We start from the raw sequence: 26,288 nt of genomic DNA on the forward strand, positions 1-26,288 counted from the left end.
CAAAAAAAGATTTACACATCCTAAAATGGTATTTTACTTTGAAGATAATGTGAACTAATTTCTTGAGACCTTGCAGCACACTCTAGACAGCAATGCAGAAGCCTTTCAGAAACACAGAGGATCCAGCTTTCAGCGATCCTCTCCACAAGCATTTGCAGTTACTGCAAGTCATTAGCAGCTGCATGTTCCTGCACCTACCAGAGGAGCAGTAAATGGCACAATACCTCTTTTGGTTGTAGCAGGGTACATTTTGGCACCTTTCCCCAGTAGTCATCCTCAGGAATGAGTTTATCCTCTACGAGGCGGTAAATGCAATTTGTTTCTATTATTGCGGCTTCATACATTTCATCTTCTTCAGGACTTCCAGCAGCTTAAGGGAAAGATTGTCAAAAATAACAAAAAAATTAACCTCCAATTATCTTTACTAAAGAGAACCAACTCTACTATTTCATTGTGGTAGAGCATCAGATACTGTAACTATAACAATGCTTACACTGGTAATTTGTCTGTCCACCAAGGAGTTTCCAGAAGTCTTTGGCTGCGTGGGTATGGGTATTTATTCCTTCTTCTATAGTCTGTATATAAGAAGCTCTACAGCCAAGTTCCCTCTTTGTCTGAATTAAAGTTGCAAGTTCTGAAGCCTAAGAGATTAACAGTTATCTGAACAGGATTGCTTAAGTCTTTGGAATACTTGTGCAATATTCTTGCTCAGAGAGAAGGCAAATGAGAAATAATACAGCAAATAGCAGAATAAACTATTATTATTTATTGCACTAAATAAACAGACATTAGAAGAAATGTTACAGAAATGCATTCATTCTTTCATTTGCCTTAAAGCAAGACTGCTCTCAGTGGACATAGGAATGAAAAGGACATCCTGCAATTCAGACTATTTTTTTTTTTAGTTCAGTCTGTATCCTGAGGATATCCTTTTTTCTCTTGCAGCTTCACAAACTATACACTCCTTCACAAATATCAGCTTTCATTCAGTGCATGACCTAAAACATATTTTCAGGAATCCTGCGTATCTCCCTGTCACGGACTATCAGTTACATGCCACTTTTTGAGAAAATTGGCACTAAGGCTCAATTTTATCAGACATATATGGCAAAGGTTCTAAAAATAAATAATAAATAAAACCTCACAACAGTACTGACCTTTGCTTTTTCTATGACATTTGCAAACTCTCCTACCCACAAGAAACACAAATGTGGAGTTAACAACAGGAAACAGTCTCCACTGTTCAGTGATGAGGCTCTTGGTTCAACTAATCTTGTTTGAACATGTCTTCTTCCTAAAGAGAAAACAAAGCTAATTATATTCCTTCAACCACTACTATCAAATGCCACGATCTAATTTGTTTTGAATGAAACACAAACAATCCCAGCACATGTAGCAAAATATGTGGAAACAGACTGTTTAAGAATAATTAAAAGACTACTACTGTGGAAAAAAAGTTTACTCACAGAAAACAAAATAAATGTTGTCTCCTATCAACTAATATTTCTATTATTTCCTGTTCTTGCTTTAACAACTCTGTGTCCTTCTGAAAAGAAATGAATTAAGTAAATGGCAGACAGCAGCAAAATCCCAGAACCTTTTACATTTGCTTAAGTGAAGTCATAGCACAATTTCTGTAGGCAATAAAAAGTTTTAAGAATTTAAGAATTTTAAGAATTTTTCTTCCCAAAACCTAGCTATTTTCAGAATCAGATATGTTACTATGCCCTTAAGGGTAAGTAGAGCAAGAACACTGTCATGTCATTTCCAAATTATATTGAGCACTGGAAGAACGGGACAATTAAAAAATTTTACTGGGGTAGCCAGAATATGGGAAATATTCTATTTTCTCTTTGGGAAACACACACCAGTGGACCAATGTTTGTAAGGTTTAACTTTTTTTACACAATTACCACTTATTTTTTCAGGTTTTGGACATAAATCCTGAAGATTTAGAACAAGTTAAACATCTAAATGTGGTAGCAACTCTCACATGTTACATTCAGCCTATTATTTATGGAAAGTAAAAGCAGTTCCAGCATAGCATACCTTTAATTTGCAGGAGCATTAGCTTCTTGTATGGCACAGCACTGTTGTTAGAGTTTTGCTCTGTTAGATTAACACTCCGCAGGCTAATGTTGCTGAAGTTCTCTTTGCTTGCCAGGCCAGCAAGGGCTACTTCTGAGAAATTTGAATTCGTAGACACTTGTACATAAAAAGAAATTGGAGGAAAAGACAGACATAAACAATAACAAAATTATAATTAAAAATTTGATTGTTGCATTAAGAAAATAATTTCTGCCCATTATTTCTAGTTTCTTTTTTTGTCTATAGCAACTAAAGACAAGACAAGATACTTTGTGAATTTCAGGGAAATTCTTCTCATGAGATGGCAACAAAGTATTACATATATAGCTAGCCTTTTCATCAATACAATTAATAGTTAAAGATGATCTTTCTTTACTCAAATGTAGTAAGTAAAACTTGTACCCCAAAATGTAAGAGTGGCTGGATAAATCTTTGAATAAATTTTATAATTATGCTTTTGCTATCTATCTGGTTGTCAGGAGAAAGCAACTTCACAAGTAAAACACCATGTAAACCCTGCCACAAAGCACTGATCCTTTATAGAAATTAATCATAAGGAGTCAAGAAGGCTAATTCCACTTTCTAAGAGAAAATAAAGACCCAAAATTGAGGCCATTGTATCTGACCAAAAATTCATCTACACTTGCCAACTCTCACCCCAGCATGATGAAATTGGATCTGCTTTCCTTGATCTCCTGTGCTCACCCTGCAGGCATCATAGCTCTCTCTCTCTGCACAAGGTCACTGTGCTAAAAATAAATAATTAAATCTATGTACAAGAGGTGGCTATAGGTAGCTTTCCCTGAGGAAATCACACATGCCCTTCTCTCCAGGCCTCCTAGACAGTCTACATTTCACCTTATACCTCAATCAATTTATTGCCACTCAGAGAATACATTCCCTTCCTTCGGTTCTGTTTTTTACATTGGGATTTTTTTTTAATTAAAAAGGCAAGATGGTGTCTTGTTCAAATCATCCTGCTAGCTTACTTTTTTCTACTTTCATTCGCTTTGACTCCATGAAGGCAACATTCAGTCTTTGTTCAGTATATTCATGAAGAATATCTTGTCTTGCTGCAAGCATTTTCAGGGGGTTTCTTGAGGACTGGACTCTGCGCGTGGGCCTAACTGCACGTTTGTGCTCTGCTACAGAAGATGTCAACCTGAAAAACAAGTACTGTTTATAAACATCAGGTAATTTTTCTAGGCAGAATCATCTAATGACAAGAAATCAGGATCAGTTCCTCAATTCAGGCAGGAGCATGATTTCAGAAGAAATGGACATGCCCAGTACTAAGATACCTAAAAGACGATTCAGAGCTGAACATTTTGAACACTGCCCTTGTGTCTGCATTCAAAACAATGGGGAAAAAGTAATTCTTACTTTGGTGCATAAGGATCAAAGATAGCATCAAAGTCCTCATCAAGGTCCAAAGGCACTGAGGAGGAAGGGAAATCCACATGGCGATAAAATTTGGAAAATGTTTCATCATCATCCAGCTTCATCACCTCTTTCACAGATCTTCCTGTAACTGTCAGCACTGTCTCTTGCATCCCAGAAACTGCAGGAAAAAAACACCTCACCCAATAAATAACCATACTAGATTTTCTAACTCTAGAAAAGAAAAACATGGCTTGCTTGGTAGTTGCCTGAGTAAATTTTTTCTTCGGTGTGGTGGTGGTATTTTGGTTTTTCTTGGTGTTTTTTTGTGCTGCTTTTTTAAATTGATGGTAGAAAAGTGTGTTGATAAAGAATATTACAACAGTGTAACTGCTACTCATATGCAATAATCATACGAAATAGTAGAGAAATAAGGATAAAGGAAAACTTGGATGCTATAATTGAGTTTCTAGAGTATGGTGATGCAAGCATTTTAAGGTTTTGTATATTTTATCTTGCCTCCAGCTGTGTAATTGCTGCCTTTGAAAAGATCTAGAATCACAAGGGGAAAAGTCACTACTTCAGACTAGTCAGTGTGGCACAGTCATTATCCTACGCTGCTGCCTCCTGTACTGAAATGTGAAAACTTTTGTTTATGATATCCGTTACACTACAAATTATATAAAGATGTAATAAAGATTTTTGTCTTTCAAATGGAGGACAGACATATGAGATGGAAACAGCAGACAACTCTAGAGAGCTTCGTAAATAGCCAATGGGCTGTACAGGGAAGCTGATGAGCTGCTACAGAGAGTCAATTTTCAAAAAAGCAGGAAAGGGAATAAACTGTGCTTGGGAGCAGCTTAGTATCCTATTTTGATTTTAATAGGACTCAACTACATTTAAAGATGTTTCACTGTATATGGCAATGTGGTTCAGACTGGCTGTGTGCTCTTAGGAAATTATGCTCTACAAAAGGATGTGTACATTGTTTCTAGAGAATTAAGAAAGTTATTTAGGCATCTGTGATTTATTCTACTGTACACTTGAAATTGTGAAAGGCTTTTCTTAAAATTTAGCAAAGACTGAATCACAAAAATAAAATTATCAGCAACTGCAGTCTGAGCAAAGAAATATTCAGTTTCTGCTACCAGATATTTTAACTAAGGGGCGCTTCAATCAATTTCCTGAAGTCAGAGAGCAGATACACTGCCACCCTTCGTAACTCTACCAACCTTTGTTATTCAACCTTCCCAAGAATGACTCCAACTTGTCAAGCTTCATATCTGATTCCAGCTGCATATCAGGCCTGGCTTCAATTTCTAAGCAAACCAGAAAGTAAAACCTGTTAATTGACAGGAAGAAAATAAACCTGAACATATTTCAGCCATTTTTATTCCTTACCTTCCAAGGGCTTTGTAACTGGAGTGGTGGACTTTTGCCGGAAAGGGGATGCTACTGGTGTTAGTGCACTTGGAGAAGCCAGGCCTGCACAGGGACACAGAACATAGAAAATGCAGCCATGAGTCAGCCTGTGTTTCCAACAGTGACAATAGAGAAGCTCTTTGGGGAAAGCAGATGAGTCTGGCTATTTCCTAGAGGCCAGCACACTTCCCCAGCCTCCCCAGCCATTGTATTAGAGATGGCAAAGTGTTGGAAAGGATGGATAAATATAATGGTCTGGCAAAAGATTTACAATAGTACAGCCAGGATAAAAACAATCCCCCCTCCTGGCTGGACAATACCCTTACCTACAAATAAGTCCAAAAGTCAAATAGACTGTTACACCTCAACCCCCAAAATGTATGGTTCATCCCACACCTGTAACCCTCCCCTGAAACATCAAGTACCTGTAACCCCATTGGCCCAAGTCTTGTTCCAGCCCACCTTGAAGCCCCCTGATAAGGGGTCTCTGAGGGGCTGGACGCCCTCTTGGATCTTCCCCTCCTCTTGGAACCTCCCCTCTCCTAGAGCATCCTCTCTACCCCGTCTCTCCCCTCCCTCATCCTCTCAAGCCTCGCCACGTGCTGCATCTGGCAGCTCCAAGCAAGACCTTTCTCCATCCCTAATAAACCTGATATCCTAAGAGCAGCCTTCAGAGATCTCTCGTCTCCATTCATCCAAACCGTCCTGGAGCCCAGCGTTCCCCACAGCAAAGGGGCCTGCCTGCTCCTTTAATCAACAGTAGCCTCAAAAACCCACCCATTTACAAGAAAAAAGCTTCATTTCCAAGTGTCTCTTAGCAAGCTGTCAGAATCTGAGGTATTGATGATTCTGAGATTGTAGAAAGTCTCTGTCTTTCTGCCCCGTTGCCCAAGAAGTCATAATTCGTCTGTGCTGGTTTCAAGGTTGTTTATTCTGTTTATCTCTAACATGTTCTGCTGCCCTGCTGCAGATCTGTCCTGCAGGGCAGCGTGTGGGGCTCTGCCCTCAGTGGGATGTTACAAACATTAAATACCAGAAACTCCCTGAGCTGGATTTACAATAACGTGCCAATATCTGTCACCTACGTTGGACAGTGTGTCCCCAGCCTAAACCAACAGAAAAATGCCAACACCACAGTGAGACATGGAGGGCATGAAGAAGGAGAAAAAGGACAAGACACACCCAATTTCCTCCATCTTGTCCCCTTTAGACCCCTAATCTAGAATCCTAAAATTTTACTTTTGCACCCATGCCACACTTAATTATTACTTATATCAAACACTCCGAGCTTGTAATTCATCCTGTAAGATTGAAAACTCTTTTCCATGGACAGAGATCACAGACAGTGTCTCTGGGGGCTCTGTCCAGGGGGGTTCCTGACCCCTGCCAGGGTCCCAGGGCAGCCAGGGCAGCCAAAGGGAAGCCCTGGATTCCCACAGCAAGATAACACAAGATATAGGCTTTCTCTGGAATACAATAATTTTGCTCCAAGATAGCAGCAGTTCATTCACTCTACATTTTAGCTTCCAGGGGTACCACAAGCTACATTTTAAGCATTTAAATACATGGAAGTGTTCTGAACAAAAAGATACGTTTAGCAGGGAAGTAACCATGATCACCTCTACCACCCGCTTACCCCCTTTTTAAAATTTAAGCACATCTCTATTAATAGATGTAACAGGATGTATCTGATTTGTGAATGCTGTCCCTGGATTTCCCAGGCCCCTTTGGGTTTTTAAGAATACATGGAAATTGAAGTAGAAATGGAAGTTAGAGTCTCCACCGTATCAAGCACTACCCTCTCCTTTTGTTATACTCTCCTCCATCCTTTTCAGTAACTATCATAAAGCAATTCATTCTGGACCCAGTGGAAAAAATAAGGATGGATTTTTTAGCTTTAGTTTTTCATGTGAATCTACACTGCTCTAATAAGAGAACTGCACTCTATTGGAGTCCTAGATTTTATTAGGTAGAAAAGCATACTGACGCAAACAATTGCACCTATTAACTTTTGCTGCCTAGGCTTTCAGTAGATGGGGAAATAGACATTTACATGTTTCTCTATTATCTATTTTCCACTTAGCCATAGCTTACTAATTACTGAGCCATGTAAGTTTAAGCCTTTAGTTATTTTGATCAGATTAAACCAATATTGTGCTGGGAGAACATACACTAAACATGTTTCCAATACCTTTACTGCAAGTTGTAGCAACATAATTGTCATAATTGTTAAACTCCAAGTTAAATTTGTAATATAACTAGGTAGCTTTTCCACAAGCAATTTTTCCCCTGTTACCTAAGAGACTCAAAATTCCAGCAGGTTTTAAGTCAATGGGTAAAGCCTTCCTCGAGATACACTCAAGAGGACACAGCTCTTAAGCAGCTCTACCAGCACATAATCCACAAGACCACACTGACAACTGCTTAGGAAAGGATCATCTTCCAATTAGGACTGAATAATTTTCAGCCATAAGAAGTAATTAAAATACAGCATCTGTGCACATGCATATAACATGTGTAATAAAATATTATTTTGCATTGCTTTCTCATAATCTCTTAAATTAAAAACTCATAATAATTTATTCTTTCAGGATATAAACCAGTAGGCATGTAACTAAAATCCCACTTCAGCTACTTTTATTGATTTCATTGTCATTGCATCACCTTGCTTCTTCAAAAGAATCATCATAGCACCTAAAGAGATCCTTTCAAGATAATTGTTTTTCTTATTAGAAAGAGCAAATGCTACTACCTTCTTTTCCTGTCCAAAGACCAATCTATTTGCAAAAAAAAAAAAAAAAAAAAAAGGCAAAGAGCAGGTCTGTGGACAACTAAACAGCTTTACTTGGTGACCCTCCAAGAAGGGTTACTCTGTAAATAGTGACCAACTGTCATTTCTAGCAGCAAAATTATGTAAAATGTAAGCAGCAGCTAAGCAGCTAAAATATGTTACTAACAGAGGTAATTTCTAATACTGTTTATCTGTTTTTCTGCCAACAGATTATGGTTTGGATTGCAAGCAATTACTCCTGTTGCAGTATTGTGCTAGCCCTACAAGGTTTTTTTTTAATTCAAGGTTCATTGTTTTTGTGTTTAATAATCAAGTCCTTGTAACAACCCAAAACCTAGTACTCATTAAGCACAAAAGTTCAGTATAGGTGCCTTCCTCCCAAAGCTATCATCTTCCCAGGCATGCTGTGTGAACAGCTGCATTTCTACCATGTTCAGCCTTCAGAGACTCCTGTCCACTTCAGAAGAATGATTAGATCTGGAAACAGTGACTGAATTCAAGAGATCCCAAAAAAGTCAACATTGCTCCCTTGTCATTTCTCCTCTGTGGTTTTATGCAGAACCAGGGAATCTTCAGCCAAACATAACACTTCAAGCTGTTGTCCAAGACAGCATCCATAAAAACAATACTTGTTTGCTAAATATTCCCAGTGATCCAAGGAGTGGGGGAAATGCCAGCAACAGAAACAACTCGATTTCACAACTATTCTCTAGACAGTGCAGCTGGGCTTTCAAAGGAAGAGTAAGTAAGAAAGAATAATCCATCTATGCCCTGTAGGTTGCATTAAAAGGCAAACCAAGGAAAATCCCTGTTCAAGTCATAGATTTCCACCAGCTAGACACAGCCCAGTGATAAGTGGATGGCAGTGCAACAGTGCAGAATAAAATGGATCAACACTACACCCACAAGAAACTAAAGCCTCAGGACACAATATTCAGTTGACGATAAACAGTCTTCCTCTTGCTAAATACAGATGCTGTTTCTGCATAGCTTTAGTTTGACTTTATTTTGGCTAGACAGATGAGGGGCGTCTTATTTATATTGGGATTATTTAATCACTGACCTTTTTTTACCATTCGGCCAGCTACAGTGAACTGTGTGGAGTCATTGGCTGCTCCTTTACCCTTGGACTTCCAGGCTTCTTCTCGAGCTGTTATCAGGTGTTTCCTCTCCTCAATGGTCATTTGACTCTCCTGGTTATCTGTCATTCTTTGCTTTTTTGGGGAACAAAAGAAAGAAAGAAATGTTTAAAAAACCTGCTAGAGACATAGCTAAAGACTGGCTGAACATTTCAGCTGTCAGATGCAGAGGAAAGGGAGTGGGGAACAAGCTACTGAAGGGAAGTCACACACAGCTTAGTGACCCTGCAGTGCTTCACTGTCTTGCTGCTCCATTACACTGTGAGCACAAGGCTTTGGTCTGTACAAGGTCTGTGCTCTTTGACCTTTTCTTGAGGCTACCAGCCACGGCAGATGCCACTCCTCTAAGCAAAGCAAACTATTTACTCTGTGTATGAAATAATTTTCCATGATTCTTGTTCTTTTGAACCATGACTTGCTACACAAGTCAGAACACTACTGACTATGAGCAGATGTTTCCAAGTGTGCAGATCTGCAGGTGGCACAGGGCAAAACAGAGAAGTGATGTAACTTCAGTGGCTGATTCATAATCAGTCTCTTACAGTAACTCAGTTCTCCAGGCAGGACTATCCACCTCTCCAGAGGCTGCTTGTTTTAGTTCTAAAGTCAGCTTGCTCTACTAAATATTTTTCCAAGACTGATCATCTCTACTACACCCTCTTTTTTTTTTATTCCCCTAGCTCACCCTTAGCTTTCCTTTCTTGCTTTAGAGCTGGGCAGCCAACAGCTGGAGTGATTAGAGGGAGAAAGTGCAGTATCTCAGTGCCCTTCTCACACAGATGGATTGATGATGGTAGTTTAAGTAGGAAAGAAACTGAATTTACATACTCTGCTGCAGCTAGGTCAGGCCAAAGGACTATTCCTTTTACATAGCTATCTTTTAAAACTGTCAACAATTCAGGGATTATACTGCATAGTAGTCAAACATAGAAGTATTTTTAATGCATGGGACTGTCAGCTCTAGAATTACTTCCAAGTTGGTGCTATTCATAATTTTTCCTCACAACCTAGCTGCTAGAATTGAAAAAAAACAAATTAAAATCTCAAGCTTTAATACCACTCTAGGTCAGAGAACCACAGAAGGAAAATGCAAAAGTATGCACCACCTTGTGAACATAAACATTCTTCTCCTTTCAAGATACAAAGAAGATATTGTTATTTTTTATTTTCTTAAAAATCAATCAGACTAAGTAAATAAGTCATTTTATATAAAAAACAATTGTGACTGCAGTCTAATACAGAGACTTTGTAGCTTTCAGCATTTACCAGCATCAGTAGACATCAGCCAGAAAAATAAGACAAGCCAAGAAAAGGTCTGTACAAGGACTAGGACCATGAGAGTCCTCCACTACTTCCCTCTAGTTCCATATATTTCTGCAGTAAAAATTCCTCTCCATTTATCAGGAAGGAGAGCTGGACAGCCAGACAATAGGACTGCAAGCCATGATAATCAAGATTAAATACTCTGTTTTTTCCCTAGAACTCTGAAACGTTCAATAGAAATAACAACATACAAGTCTATTCAGTATAATTTCTTCATCTGTCAAAGTCTCTGAATGCTTTAAAGAAAAGCACTGAAGAAGTCTCTTTCATTTCTACCAGTCTCTACCCATTCCAGTGTCAGCACAGCCACTTCTGGGATGAAAAGTTGGTAGAAAATACCACAATATAGTAAAGGAGGCCTGGGCACAAAATTAATAAATACCTAATGAAGCCACAAGTAAAATTTAATACAAACCAAATATTTTTAACTTAGTAAGGATGCTGACCTCCATTACAATATGAGGTGAGGGAGAGTCGGAAAGAAGTAAAATAATATGGATTTGTGTTTTTAACCTTACAGGAGTCTTAATTTTTTATTTTGTCTCCAGCAAATACCTGGAATTTCAGAGTCTATACAGCTACTGAAAATTCTGAAGATGCAGACCTAGAAATATGTGTGTTAATCACTACACACATGAATTGCCAGAAAGATTGTCAGTAATTCTGGAGCTGTGTCAAAGGATAAAAGAAAACAGCTGTCAGACAGGAAGTGAAACAGACTTTTTTTCTTTTTCCTTTTATTTTTTTTTAATGATGGAATATTTCAAGCTGTTCCATTGGGCAAAGCACCTTTGGAGTTCCTAAGACTGGGTACATTTGTTATACAATGTGGAGAAATTCCATACTAGATCTCTTCCTAATGCATGAAGACTCCTACCTTAATCTATTAATGAACAAATGAACTAAAAAATTATAAACTAAATAGACACCAAACAATTCCCAATCAACTTAATTTCCCTTAACAGTGCTGCTGAAAACCAGAAGTATATGACATGATTAAATAAATAATAATTTTCTGTAACTAGAAAGCTAATATAAGCCAATGCAACTGTCAAAAAAAAATTCAGAAAAAAATATACCTGCTAGTTGGGAACAGTTTAGAAAGCTTTCAGAATTGCCACATGGAGCATTTGTGGAGGAATTAACCAGTCAATACACATTATAGTTGGGAGAAAATATGTTAAGAAAGCTAAAACTCAAGAAGCTTCTAAGTCCAAATTTTATTTCTAAGATAAAAAATTTAGAAATTATGATATGAAAGAAGAACCTAAATTTTGAAACTGTAAAAAAGTCAGCCCAAAAAATAGTATATCAAGAATAAATAAAAATAACATATAAAAACTTAGGAATAAAACAGCTCCAATGCATTTTTTTTAATATTAAAAGAGTGGTTACTTTCAACGAAATATTTTAATTTATTGTGTAAAATAGATGGACGTGTTCACTGATACCTTAGACAAAAAAGCTGGAAAATGAGATGCCCCAAAACACCAGAACAATTTTTTTTAAAAAGCCTTTGAAAATGGGAAAATAAATAGGATAAAAGCTCAAATGTGGACAATATTTAGAAGTAAAACTAAAGCATGTAGGAACAGGTCACACAAGCTGTGGGTTGTTCCAGACACCTGTGGAAAAGCTGTTGCAAAGACAATCAATGAAGAATCAAATAACCAGCTTGTAATTAATGCCATTCCACATGGCATTATGGAAAACAGGTTTAATCAAAATGGTAAGTTTGATGAGCTCAAGTATGATTAAATATATTAACACTGTTACCTCTGATTTCTTTAATATATTTGCGTTAATCACAGATGACATTCTGAGGCAGGTTTTTTTGAGCAATATAAAAATATCAGAGCAGCTTACAGGCTGCAAACTGGTAAACTGACCAAACAGGAAAGAACCATGCAGTGATCTGATTCATCCCAAATTTGAACAAAATGTTGTCATGAACACGGAAAATGAAGGATGTAGTCTTATCCCCTGAGAAGACCCACATGATGACACCAACATAGAGAAGAATGATGAAGATACAGATGGTTGAAAAAAAAACAAAAGAGGATACCAGAAAAGTCTGGTAAATCAAGACTTTAAGAGAAATGCTATTTGAAAAGGGAAAAAAACAAAACAAAAACAAAAACAAAAACCAAACCAACCCAGCCAATTAGGAATAGAGAAAAAGAAGAGAGGCAAAAACTGCCATGGAAAGTTGTTCAGAACAGTTAATCTGTCCTGGACTAACTCATCCATTTCCAGACTCCATGCTTCTACCCAGGATGCTGACAATTTTGAAAGGTTTCAAGAAAGGGCTGAATATTAAAAAAAAAAGATAAATCGACCTCAGATTATATCAGATAAGTATGTATTTTCACTGAAGAAAGGGTTAAGAGTTACATTTAACACAGCAAGAATAATAACATATGAAAAATTATTTAATATTGCCAAGAATTTTCTGTAGGCAGACAGTTTAGAATTAAGACTGCGTGTTTTTCTAAAAGATCCTGTTTTTAGTCTGGGAAGGATTTATAGACTCAATGCAAGAACAGTTAGGAAAAGGGATTACTTTCTCCTACAGCTTGGCTAGGCTGGATGATGATATTGGTCTTTTCTAGCACTGTAACACATTTCTTGAGGGTATGGCAGGCACTACCCTGTTTATGCTAAGGAAGGGGCCACATCTAGGCAGTGCTCCTACAATTTTCCAGTCCAAGCAGGGTCCCCTTTAGGTCACAAGAACTGAAAGTGGTCTGTTAGCATGCTGGTGTGCTGTTTGGTTTTGTTGTTGTTTTTTTTTTAAGAAACAAGATAATTCATGGTTTCTACGTAGAAGGTTAAGACTGCCCTTACCTTGAGGAGTCCGAACCAAGAATGAACACAAAAAATCTGGTTTTCAAAAGAGGGTTCTATTTAAAATGAATGCTATGAATTACACAAATTAAGGATTCAAGAAGTATCTATTTGTTTTTACATACAAGTAACTTCTCTAGTTTAAACTCCTAAGACAAAAAAGTATAAGGAGAATCCAACAGTTGTTCAAGTATGGTAAAACATCTCTGTGTTGTTTTCTTCTGCAACTTTATATGGGCCTCCATATAAGAGAACATGGAGGGAAAACCCCATGCAAATGTATGCCTTTCTAGTCAGAATAGCTTTGAGGAAAACAGAACACACTCAACTCCTGTTTGGTGCAAATAACAAAGTGATTAACTGTGCCAGAAAAAAACCCCAAACAAGTCTGCATGTACCTTGACACTGTGCTAGAAAGAAGCAGCTTGCTAAGAGAGAAGGATGCAGCTCACCAGAGCCATGGAAAATGAACACAATTTTTGCTGTTTTCCATTTAAGACAGATGAAATGAATAGCTCATTGAAGGGCCTCCTGTCATTACTGGAGGGTTATCATTAAGTTAGACTATACTGTTATCTTCTAGATACCTAAAGCTGGTGAACTCTGTCCCAACCAGATAATAGGTGATCTGAAGTAAATAAGCTATATTAAATCCACAGCTTATAGGAAAGAGGTAGCCCTAACAAATGTCAAAGTAGTCCAAAATTTAATGTTTAATTAAAAATCTCATAGTAAAATATAATATTCAGAAACAGCTTATGAAAGTGAATGTGGAAATGGTAAATATCAGTTGCCTAAATGTTTGTAATATATGCAGGAGCCTCTTTTGTATTCATCATCCCAATCCTTGAATTCACTGCCATTATCCATGCTGGTCAGAAAGCTGCCTGCATGCAGCACAGACTACAGAAAGGAAGAGCCCAATGGATTCCCTGTAGCACAGGAACCACAAGTGTGAGCTGGGAGGCAAGGGACAAGCAGGTGTATCATAGCAGAATTTGATTTACATAGATCTATTCAGATCTTCCAGTCTTGTGGTTTTCTGAAGCTTGTTCCTTTGCCCACTTCTGCCTTTGCATTTTTTACCTCTGATCATGTGAACCAGGTATGGCTTGCTCAGATCAAGGTCTAGTACTCTACTGCTCAAAGAGAACTTTATTATGTTGCTCTGGCTATAGAAAGTTCATATTTCTCACTATATATTAATTCTTCAAATTGTCTATGATGGAATTGCAGAGGTACAGACATGATGTTGAGGAACACTTCACAAGGAAGCTTCTCTAACATTTACTGGAGCAGCAGCAGAACTCTGTTCCCAAGCAAACACAAATTAGGAATGTGCATCATCAATCTGAGTGTAACCTTCTGTCGCACTCCTCCCTCCAAAAATTAAATAGAAATTTTATATAGCATTTCACCTTCCATCTCCAAGGATGACGGTCATCAGAAATCAGAGAGCTTGATTCTTTCAAACTAGTACTACAGACCTTAAAGGAAGAAAGAGATAAGCAGGAAGATAGGATAGTCAGAGAATAGAAGCAGGATGTGCCAAGGCAAAAATCCTTTACACAGGTACTAGAGAAAAGCACTGTGGGAAAGTCATCTTTCAACAAAAGCATTTTTTTATAGTCAGTAAGTTAGATGATGAAATCAGTTAGAAAATGAAGTCAGTAAGTTAGATGATGAAATATGTCTTACATTGTACATGCACATTACTTACAGGGAGGTCAGGGTACACAGCATTTTATTCTAAAGTAAATGCTATGTAGTTCCATAGTTCTCCTTTTATATACCCTTTTTAGCAACTTACAAGTTTTCAGTATTATAATGAATGCAATAATGTTTCCTTCCTTTACTTTCTCACCTATACAGTCTAAAACAGATATAGAACTTTTAGAAAAGCAACCATAAGAGAAATAGTAGCACAATGTATATTGAAGAAGAGTACACAGGATAGTGGCATAACATTATGTTTCTTTAAAGCTACTTTTACCGAACTGGTTAATCAGTTAAGAGGATTATTAATTTAATACATTAAGAAAAACACTGGTAAAATGTCCTTACTTGAAATTGTTGAGCATTTAAATTGTGCAGACTTTTGCTCACCTGATTAATAGGTAGAAAAGGATGAAATTTATGGAGAGCAGGTATAACAGGAGAATAAGTAGAAGCATATACAGGTCCCTATGGCAAGGACAGAAACAGAGCAAAGAAATTAGGAAAGAACTGGACTGCCAGGAATGGAAATAGGGGAGAAATAACTCCTCTTTCCCTTATTTCTTACTAAATCTTTTCATCTTCTAGAAATGTTTTCCCTGTTGGAAAGCAGAGATCAAAAATGCTGTCATAATACAACAGAATGTTTACCAAAGCAATTCCATGCAGGAATGATCCAAGTTAGTAACAATATCACTACAGCTCAACAGAGAACAAAACAGCACAGCTGGAAGATACACCTTTTGTATGCTGATAATTTTTACATGTCTCTGTTTTCATGCACCATTAAATTGATGAACCATGTCAACCACAATGTGAATAATTCTGCTGCAAGTTTAATCAGATGCTGCTAAACAGCAAATCATCTATTTTCTGGATGAAAGGAAAGAATGCTTGCTGAAACTGGGAGACTCAAAAGCCATCTGGAAGGATTTGCTAAGCCCAGAGTACTCAGTGAAGGTGAGTTCACCATTCTAAACGCAGCCTACAAATAAACCCTGCCCCAGAGCTGGGCTTACCCAGAGATGATTAGATATGGCTTTATCAGCTTTAATTCTTCTCCCTTTCTGTAGGTTAAAGCAAATGGGGAAATGGCACAGAGGATGGATAAATACAGCTTATTAGAGTGGCTTAAAATGAAGCCTAATAATTAGTTTCAGCTTTGATGAGAATGTGATATAAGCACTTGGTGGATGGCATATATGAAATGGATAAAACTATTACCACAGCAAAAGACTACCATTTTATTGCCTAAAAGTCACTTTTCAAGGGCTTACCCTCTCTACACTTTTACACACTTCACCTCTGAGTAATTCTGAAATGACTGTTCACCCCTAGCCTTTAACACCAGCGCTGAGCTTCAATTTAAACATAATGCAAGAATGAAGTGTTTCAAATGTCAGTCACTGCTTTAATGCAACTGCAATGCAGCTGGCAATCACATTAATCAGGGACTCTGTTAAAAATGGTTCACTATAAAACAGAAATTTTTATTCCAATAAATCTTCTTATGTTGATATAATGGAAAGATTTTGAAGTTAATTAATTTTTCTACTCATGAAGAAATTCAACAAACAACAATCCAGCCTAAGATGATAGAAACAAAGATACTAAATCCAAAATATTTTTCCCAAATAAAAGAGATTTTTGTTCCAGTAAGGCATTTATCCAGTAAGACAGTTGTTCCCCTGATGTTAGAGCTATTCTTTGAATTGTCCAAATATGTTTTACCATATATATAAATAATTTAAGAAGTCTTACAGCTTCCAAAAAATTCTCCTCTGGTGTGCAGCAATCATCAAAACAGATGCTGGACCTCCAAGTAAATCTCAGTTTCCCCCTTCATCTGTATCTGCTTGTGTTAATTCCTTAGTCTCTTTTTTTTTTTTTCCTGGTGAGGTTGCTCTGTCAGCTTTCCCAAGAATTTTATGGTGTTTTTCTACAGTTTAGTCTACACACAAATGACTGTAACATATTTGGATAAATATTTCACCATGTAGACACCAAGCAGAAGCATTTTGACTAGAAATGATCAAACAGCACTATTTAAAGTAGCTATTTTGTTAAGAGTATGAATCTTTCCACTTTTGTTGTTTATATGAAATCTAAATGTACTCTAATAATGTCTAATTTCTGCAGCTGTGCTTCAATAATCAAATCTCCAGAATTAAGATAACTTTTTAAGAGAGACACACACAGACACACACAAAAAAAACCCTAAAATGTGTCTGACTACCTTATTAGGAGCACTGTACTGCAACTAAAAATATCAGGCATTGTTTTGAACCAGCAGGGCATGAGAGAAGTTTACACGCCCTTGCTGTTGATGCCATGATGTTGATGACTGCCATGTGTGGAAATTGTCTAACTAGCTCAAAATTCAGTAATCAATACAATTCCTCTATTTTTACTGTAATCCAGCAACAGAAAACACTTAAGATTCTCAAAGTTCTACAGACTTCAATAGCACAGTGATTCATGGTCTTCAAAGGATAACAGCCACCATACAGATTGCTTATTAAAACCAGTATTTCTAGTTTTAAAGGCAGCTGACATGGTGTCTTGTAAGTAAAGATGTCACCTTAGTAAGGGTTTACATATTTCTCATGTGTGACATAATGAATCAGCATCCCAAACATCAATATGTTCATGGAATTGTGTATTTTACACACCCAAGTTTTCATCCATAGGCAGACATGAAAATGCTTTGATTTAGGCTCTAAATAGCCAAGAGCTAATAGGAACTATCAGAGTGGGTGACCCAGTGTCACAGAAACTTCCCCTGCTAGCAGTGTCACTTCAAAGCCTATATCCCTCAAGCACTTCATGCTCCCTTACTTGCTTTAAAAGCCTGACTCTGCTTGCTGAGTGAAGTTGCTGCACATGGTAACGCAGCAGGGAGGATATGGGTGCAGAGGGGTGAGAAGAGAGAACAAAGGGTTTGTCTCTGCCTAAATCTTGGCAGCTGTTTAAAGTTTTTTCTTGGCCCCACTGTCTTTAGCTGGAGTACATTTGTTATCTGATCTCAACAGTTGTCATTTTGGAGGCTACCCTGTTAAAAATGTGACCACAATTTTGATTTCCTCCCTGGAACTATTTTTGCTTTAGGACGTCTTTCAAAGTAGCAGCTGGATTTTTGAACAAGTCCACAGGGCAAAACCAAAACAAACCCCACAAACCAAACTGCAAAAAATGAGCTTTATTCTTTTCTGTCCAGTTAACACAACTGATGACCCACATGTTCAGGCACAGATTTATCCTCAATAATGACAAACTGTGTCCTTACTTGTAATGCATTGATGGAACAGGAGACTTTTTGTTACTGTTTAAAAAAAACTGCATACTCTTTTATATACTATTTAATAGAAGTAAACAACTAAATAATTGGATCCAATGATTTCTGTCCCCACTAGCAAATTTTGTAACATAAATTTTATTTTCACCTGTCATCTGTGAAGTACTCCTACAGAAATTAAAGGCTTTTGAGAGCCTATTTCATTTGACTCAGAATAGAAACAAGTCTCCACTAGTCCTGTACTTTGAGCCAGGGGACAGTTAATTTTGAAGCAAATCTCCTATTCATCCTCACTTTCTGCATTTTGGTTTACACTGCTTACTGCACAGACTTTTGCATGAAACCAAGCCCTGAAGTGCAGTCCAAGATTCCCATGCAACACCACTTCTGCTAGAGGCAGTCAGGCCACAGGACCAGGCTAAATTTAGTCTGAAACAAAATTTCACTGAACCAAAACAAGCAGGTATGACACAGGTAGCAGATTCTCAGCGGTAATTATTCCAATTTGCAGATCCACTCTTGCTGAGCAACCTAATTTACTCATGTATAGACATAATCAGAGTGTGCTAACAATATGGATCTCCCTTTCCTCTACACCTTTCTACCCATCTCCCTCTCCATTCACTACTTGTTGTAAGACAGATAAAATCTTGGTCCTGCCACTTCTGGCTCTCCACAAACAGCAAAGATCATGCAAGATAACCAAAAGCCAAATGGCTCATGAATACTCTAGTACCTGCATTACCTCAGTGGCTCTAGGATCCCAAATTACTGGTCAAAACCCCAGTGTATGCACAGAGATAAGAGTGTGTTAGGAATGTGACATTTTTGCAAACTCACCCGTACATAAGAAAACATCGGAACTAAGTATTAAGACAATTTCAATGTGGGGACATGGAAGGGGCAGGAGAAAGGGCTTAAATCATTGTACCTGTACATGCTGCAGAAGCCTTACAGACCCACTTACTAATTCATTATCTTCTGATGTGAAGACACTGTTAACACCATTATACATCCCAGGACAGTGAAGACCTCCTCATTAAATAATCTCTCACATTGGGGGAATTGTTTTTTAAACAAGCCTGACAACAAGAGGAGTAGCAGGAGCTAGCAACTAATATTAAGCATGCCTGTCTACTTTTATGCATCTTCAAAAAGCAAAAGCATTTCAAGCAAGATGTTTTTCCCAAAAAGGGACAGAGTTACCTTCTTCAACAGCTGCTCAACTTCTTGCATCTGTGCACTACGATCAGCAACAGGCACTTTTGCATACTCCTGCTTTTTGCTGAGCCTGCTCTTCCAATCTTCTTCACCACTCTTCTTCAGCAATGCCAACCTATAAGGAAAAACATGCCAACAGGCAGCTTTAACACAGTCCTTTCCATAATCCTCAAAAGATAACTTTATTGTTTCACTAATGCTGCATTCAAGATAATCTGAAATAGGTTTTCTAGCATTACCTAAGTTATTTACATTTCACACACATATACAAAGCTCACAAACAAACACCAAACCTTATATTGTACATGTTGAATAGCAATCATCTCTAAAAACAGACATCCAGACCTGAGACAGACACTCCAGTTAATTTGTGTAATCAATGGAAATTGCCAATACAGTCAAGGGAGACCAAGGTACAATACAGATCGTCCTAAAGTAGATGTATAAAAAGGCCAGATTAATAACTGATTTTTTCCCCCTCCACTCTCTCACTAAGGCACAGAAATTTAGTAGCTTGGCTATGGATACTTATCCTGTAGATGTCCAAAGTTAAGAATATGTATCCTACCTGTGGTCTTCATTGTACTCATCAAAAAATGCTTTAAAAATTATTTTCTTTAAAGCCCAAGAAGAAAAGGTCTGTTCTGCAGGCACACACCAATTAGGTCTCTTCAGGCACATCAAAGGACAACTCTGCAGTTCCTGCTTTCATTACAGCTCCAGGGGCTGAGGTTACTTATCAAATTCCCTGGGATCAACTTTCTATCTCTTTGCTTTGCCCAGGCATTGTCATGACACAAATCAGCAGCACCAATGCACTAATAACCTGGTGCTAACTACCCTACAGCTGTGAAATCTATCAGCAACATCCAACTTGTTTAAAGAAGGTCTTATATTTAAAATATGGATTACCATTAATTTCAATAAGTGGGATATTTTCACAGCACTGTTTCCTAATCTTGAGCAAAATTCTGACTGGCTTCAGTGGGGACAACATGTAGATTTGTTTTGCTAGAATTATATTTGTCCATACAAATCCCTACTTTTGGGGATAGCGGAAGTCAGTCAGGAATATAAGTTCTATACAGGCATGATGATTCTTCAGTTTAATTTCTTTGGAAGTCAACATTTATATGAGTTTTCTACCCTTCATAAATCATTCTTACTAATCCATAAAACGTGTATCTGCAGCACTTTTGCAAACAGTTGCATTGATCTACTAAATAATTTTTTCTTTTAATTAAGTCTTATGACACACCTTTCTCAAATCTACAGCATTTCAGTAAGAATTATACAAACCCTTAACCCTATTAATATTTGAACAGGCTGAGTAGTTAAACTTATTCTGACCACAAGATATAATCGAAGTTCTTTTACAGAGATGTGATTACAGTCACCCTCACAGCAAATCTTGTCTGGAAACTCTGAGGAGAAGGAAAGGGTAGAACCAAGGAAATCTAGCCAGGAGCCAAGTTTCAGGCAGCTGCCTCCTGCAAAAATCCTGGGGGTGCAGCCATGCTACTGACCTATTTGGGGATGATCAGTCCAGCCTAAGGCAGTCACTTGAGAAAAACTAAGAATGCAGAAAACAGTAAATCTACAGAATACAACGGCAGTAAGAATGTTAGTATCCAAGAAAGCAGTTATTTCTTCTCTTCCTGCCCAGGCAGGCAGTGCTGGCAGGCTTCATGTTGCCTGGTTGCTTCATACCTCACAGCACAGGATGAGTAGGGGTGAGAAGGACTCAGAATAAGGAGCTGAGGTCATGGTCATTGTTTGCAGAAAGGACAGAAGATTTCACTGCCCAGAACTAATCTTCTGGAGTGCGTCCATGCATGTGTAAAACTGTGGAGGAGACCAAGATGGGACTGAATTGCCACCATGCAAAGAGTTATCTTCAGTAGCTGTGTTCTCTCAAGTCAGTTTTGCTCAGAAATGATCTGTGATAATTGAAGCTGGAAGGCATATTGGTCAGCTTTAGTCTAAGCTGGGTTTGTTTTTAAAAATGTTTACAGCTACTCAGCATAGCAGGCAGGGGAAAAAAAGTGGTGTTTTTTGTTTTTTTTTTAAGCTAACATTATCGCAGGATATCTACTCTAGACCTTTGATCCAAACAGCCTGCTTGATCAGAGAGAGAAAAATCTATAATTCTAAGAATACTTCAGTGTCTTTGGAGATTTTGTTTTCTTCTCTGCCATAAGGATGGTTTCATAGTAGCCCTCCATTCTTCACTGGTATGTGTAATGAAACAACTGACTCCTACAAGTGAGAACACACATTTGCCTGTTTTGAGCAATGAAATCACCATTAAAAATAAACATGTATGGCCTGTATGCCAATAAAAACTTCACTGCTGTGTAAAACCTAAAGCCATGCATTTCTTTTGAACACTGGAAGTGGCAATAAAGTCAGACTGCCCTGACTCAGCAACAACTGAATGGGGGACACCTTTTCGTATGAATAAAGATGCAAGAACTACTGAATTGGTTCCTAAAAGTAAGCCCACCAGCTCAGCAGTACAGAACAGCTGATTCTTTGGAAAGTCTTAGAAAATAAGGTGAATATTAGACCTAATCCTTAGATTTGTTTATGGCCTGCTGCTTACTAGTTTCACTGAATACCTCTAGTTTTCTGCTTTTTATAAATAATGAACAATCATCCATTAGTCACTTTCACAGTTTAGACATACTGCTTTTACCTCCAAAAGTTCATTTTCCAATATGAAGAAAATAAGTTCTACTCTTTTCTTGAAAGAAAAAGCTTTTAGTGTATCTGCCATCCTTGACAGCTTGTTCTGCATCCTTCTTTCACCTGCTACTGAGATAGACTGTGTGACATCAAGACAGAATGATCCTCATCCCAGAGGTGTCAGGGTGGCCTCAAAGCAAAAGCTTTCAGAGCTGAAGACAAAATGCTGGATAGTGAATACTGAAGGGAAACAGAAGTGAGATCTGAACAATGGTTTTGCCTAAACAAAAAGAGTTGCATGAAAGGCCTTGACAAAAATCCTGGCAGAAAATGTCCAAAATGACACATCTTTCTTCTGAGGCAATATTTTAATATCTTAGTTGTTAGTTGTCTCCTTGAGCTAGAATAAACTGCACATAGGCTTGGTTTTCACATGTTCTCCTTTGGCTGCACTTGACTGGTTCTTTTTGGATAAATCATAAATCCTGGAGGGCAATATGAGATATGTAACTACAGAAAGGAAGTTGATTGTTAAAAGAGTGCATAAATTCAATATAGTGGGAACCAGACTGTGAAAGAAAGTGCTGCTCAGGCATCCATACATCAAAAAAGGTTGAAAACTATGTTTAGGCTATGTTTAGGCTAGATTTTTCCTGAGAAAGTGAGAATGATGGTAATAGGTTAACCAGAAATTAATCAGATGCAGCTTTTTAAAATGGTGATCATGGCATGCAGCTGACTTCTACAGTGGAGCTGACAGGATGGCCTTTGGTCTCAATAAAAGCACAGAGACAGAAGAAGAGAGTATAGGTGTCTTTCCTCCTTAAAAAAACCCATTATTTTCATTCTTCTATATAATATAGGCAATTCTGAAAATGCCAGCCATACATCCACTCTACGAGGATAGTATTATTTCAGTGAAGCAAGTCTTTGTGGAAAATCACTTTCATCCAGACCAGCAATCATGCATCCTGCCCAAATACTATTTCATGTGTGGAAAAGTTGTTCTTCCATAAGGTGAAAGAATGTCTGACACAGCCAGAAAAATCCACTGGATGGGAAGATGAAGTTAGTAAATGTAAAAGGAAAAAGAAATCCAAGTGTAATAGTTAATCTTTAGCAGAAATGTTCTTTGATGTTTATGAATACTTGGCATGAACTGCAGCCAAGAAAAGAAACAGTGGTTGTAGTCTTTTAATTCTGGGACAAGAAGGAGACTACTGTGGTATTTTGGAAGGCTAAAACATTTTGATACGAGCTCAGTCATTTACAGATGTTTGTGGAATCAGGGTATACAAACAAGACAGAAGGTATTTTCTTTTGTCAGCTCTGGGACTGAGTAGACAGTCTCAGATTCCTAATAAAAGCAGTTCCTGATTGTGTGACTGACAGGCTTCAGTTGCTGAAGAGTTCAACTCAGCTGGGGCATTAAAGTTAGGACTGAAACAGCTATTAAAATTTGTCTCTTCCTTCCAACCTCTTTTTCTCCACCAGGATCAGGGATGGTAGATCATTTACCACCTATAATCCAGAAGTTGCTGGTCTTAAACCTCATCTGCCAAGACAATTGACTTATTTAGAGGAGGGGGATGGGGAGGGGGATGAAAGTTGCTTTAAACAAAACAACAGTAAACTGAAAAGGGTTAAGTACAGCCTTCAAAAAGGGCACTAGGACTGCACAGCTGCTGCAGCTGCCCCTGCATCTCCTTGCTTAAAGGGGTTGATAGGGAGTGAGGATACTCTGTAAATGAGAATGACTCACATACCTCCTAGAAACACATGAATTTGAGAAACAAATTTTGGAATTATGTTTAAAAGAAAAGAAAATAGATTCAGATTGCCTAATATCACACTCCCCTCATTAAGTGAGGGAATACTTTTACACAATGAAAGTTTAATCAGGCAGCTATTTTCATTTATTGGTTCTGCTCTCATGCAGAAAAACTGAAACAAAGATAGGCCAAATAATTGTAATTCACTCACTGGACTGCTACCAGTTTGGGACTGAGTTTATACTCTCAAAGTTTTAACTAAGTTAGGAAAACCTTTTCAAGTACTATAGCAGCTATTGGCACTTCAATCCTGAACTCCCACTCTCTGCCCAAGTGCAGGACATAACATTTTGCCTCAGATCAGAGTGCTCTTGGGTTGGAAAAAGTATTTCTAGTACTCTTATAAACCTGTCCAACTTACTATCCTTTTTAAATCCCTACAGGAAGTTCTAAGAAGTCAAAATGGCAACCAAGTACTTCTGAAGTAGTGGGGGAATATCAGAGAGAGTCTATCTGTGACTCCTTCTAGTCAGCTTATACTCCTGTAGACCAACAAGAAATGGTTATTAAAATAAATCAGAATCACATTACACCTGTTGTATAACTGAAAGCAGAACCTGGAGAAGTAGATTGAGTATATAAGTGTAATTAGAACATGTACATTTTTCAGGTTTAATTTTCTGAAATATTAACTGATTATTCAGGTGGCTCTTTCAAAATCAGGTTTTTATGTTCTCTTGAATGATAATTCTCATTCACCAGCATCTGCTTTATAAGCATGTCAGGCAGATTAGCTGCATGTTTCTGCTGTTAGTAATAATAAAGCCTAATAATCACTACTTAGCTTTTTTAGAAACAGTTTTAAAGCTTCTTTTTATATCATCATCAATATAATAACTGTTTTTATAGGGATCATTAAAAAAAGAAAGAAATTTAAGTACCTTTCCTTAATTGACATAGTTTTGCTGGAATTATCAAGGACATCCTCAGCTGTTTGTGCTTTGCTCTCTCCCATGGAAAACATCTCACAGGAATTCTTATAAAATTTGCCTTCCAATTGTTCAGAGAGCTCCTGCAGTCTACAGGATGCTGCAGCTGCAGTTTGTGAAACTGTCCTCATGGCTGATGTGCTGGTGAGTTCAGAAGAAAGCTCAGCGTGGTCTGCCCATTCAAAAGAGAAGTGCTGAATTAGTTCTATTCTCAAAGACACTTTACATTACTAACACTGAAGAAGCAAATCTGTATTTTAAACATTCACATCACATACTATTCTAACAGGGAGAAACTTCTGGCTGAGCTAGAGCACAAAGATCAATTGTGCAGCATTACTTGCTGCAGGGACTAGCCATTTGTGACTGATGTTCACATGAAGCCACAGAACATCATGTTCATGTTCAACACACAGGTCTGAACTCCACATGGGTGAGGCACAACCTGCTGCTTCCCTCATCACACCTACAGGAAAACGAACAGATGAAAGTAACAGGGAACAAAGACCAGGGGAAGAGAAGCAGACAAAAGTTAAACAAGAAAATTAAATATTTGGTAAAGCAGTTTAATGCTTGAGTAGCATACCAGGACATTTAATAGCTTAATAGAGGTATTATTTTCTAGGAGGGTGTTGGGGGCTCTTTTGGGTTTGTTTTTCCAAGCTGCAATTAAACCACAGGAAAAAACTGCCCTGAAGAAAGATAAATGCACTACTACAGCTATCCTTAAAGAAATATAAGTGATCTTCATTTTTCTTTTTGAAAAGTTATAAGCACAACACCCCTCTGATATATGACTGCTCTTATTACATTCCAGTGTCCAATTCCCCTGCAGTCATCAAAGGCCAATTGGACAGAATGGATACTGCTTTAGAGGAATACAGGCAGAACTGTATCTTTCTATGCCTGTGTGAAAACCATTAAGTTCAAAATAAATTAACTTCACAAGATGAACACAAAAATGCTTTTAGTGCTACGGGGTAGTGCGATCCTGTCACCCATGCCAATAAAAAAGGAAAGGAATAAAACATCCTTCTAAATTCAGGACAATAGGATTTATGAAATTACATAAATCACTGTTTATTTCCAAAGTACTTTATTTAAAGATGGGCAAGTTTATTTTTTAAGTTTAAATTATGCCATGCATATAAAAATGTAATTGCTTTGAGAATTTCCTGGTTTGTATTTCATCACCACATCAAAGAGAAAATAATACTAGTTTTGGAAAATTAATTATCTGAAAATTATCCACTCCTAGTTATGTATGCACATATGTAGGTAATTCATAACTCTATATGCACAATAAGACAAAAAATAAAGGCAGATAATTGACTCAGAGCAGCAAGTTTAGTTTGTTCTAGATTTTGGAGGGTAGGGGCAAGGGCAAAACCAGAAAGAATATATCTTAGCTTCAGCAGGTAATACCACTTCTTTCAAAGTAAATAAATCTGAATAAAACTGAGCCATCTTTAAAGACTGAAAAATTTAAGGAATAATAAAAAAAACCCCTCTATTTGTAAAACTTAACACTTGACAGATACTTCTGTATTTCTAAGCAGTGTTAGAAAAAGGAAATGTAACCAGTCTTGATAAAGCTTGAAACACCATTTGCTG

General features: G+C 37.6%; 1 protein-coding gene across 43 annotated transcripts in view; it reads right to left on the minus strand.

Moving 5' to 3' along the window:
- The window catches only part of SVIL (supervillin), a 133,041-nt gene that overhangs the window by 11,354 nt on the left and 95,399 nt on the right, over positions 1 to 26,288 (minus strand). For 39 of the 43 annotated variants that reach the window (XM_085564412.1, XM_085564546.1, XM_085564538.1 and 36 more), the window contains 13 exons: positions 24,627 to 24,846; positions 19,211 to 19,340; positions 15,100 to 15,177; positions 14,412 to 14,480; positions 8,748 to 8,898; positions 4,873 to 4,956; positions 4,704 to 4,790; positions 3,472 to 3,649; positions 3,078 to 3,250; positions 2,050 to 2,205; positions 1,158 to 1,294; positions 494 to 641; positions 225 to 370 (listed from right to left, as the gene is read on the minus strand). In XM_085564412.1, the coding sequence (XP_085420538.1) occupies positions 225 to 370; positions 494 to 641; positions 1,158 to 1,294; positions 2,050 to 2,205; positions 3,078 to 3,250; positions 3,472 to 3,649; positions 4,704 to 4,790; positions 4,873 to 4,956; positions 8,748 to 8,898; positions 14,412 to 14,480; positions 15,100 to 15,177; positions 19,211 to 19,340; positions 24,627 to 24,846 (1,757 nt within the window). The remainder of the gene's footprint in view (positions 1 to 224; positions 371 to 493; positions 642 to 1,157; positions 1,295 to 2,049; positions 2,206 to 3,077; positions 3,251 to 3,471; positions 3,650 to 4,703; positions 4,791 to 4,872; positions 4,957 to 8,747; positions 8,899 to 14,411; positions 14,481 to 15,099; positions 15,178 to 19,210; positions 19,341 to 24,626; positions 24,847 to 26,288) is intronic. The other 4 variants (XM_085564577.1, XM_085564568.1, XM_085564360.1 and 1 more) reach the window with 2 other exon arrangements.

The sequence above is a fragment of the Lonchura striata genome, chromosome 2 (genome assembly GCF_050655825.1).
Source record: "Lonchura striata isolate lonStrDom1 chromosome 2, ASM5065582v1, whole genome shotgun sequence".
Lineage (NCBI taxonomy): Eukaryota > Metazoa > Chordata > Aves > Passeriformes > Estrildidae > Lonchura > Lonchura striata.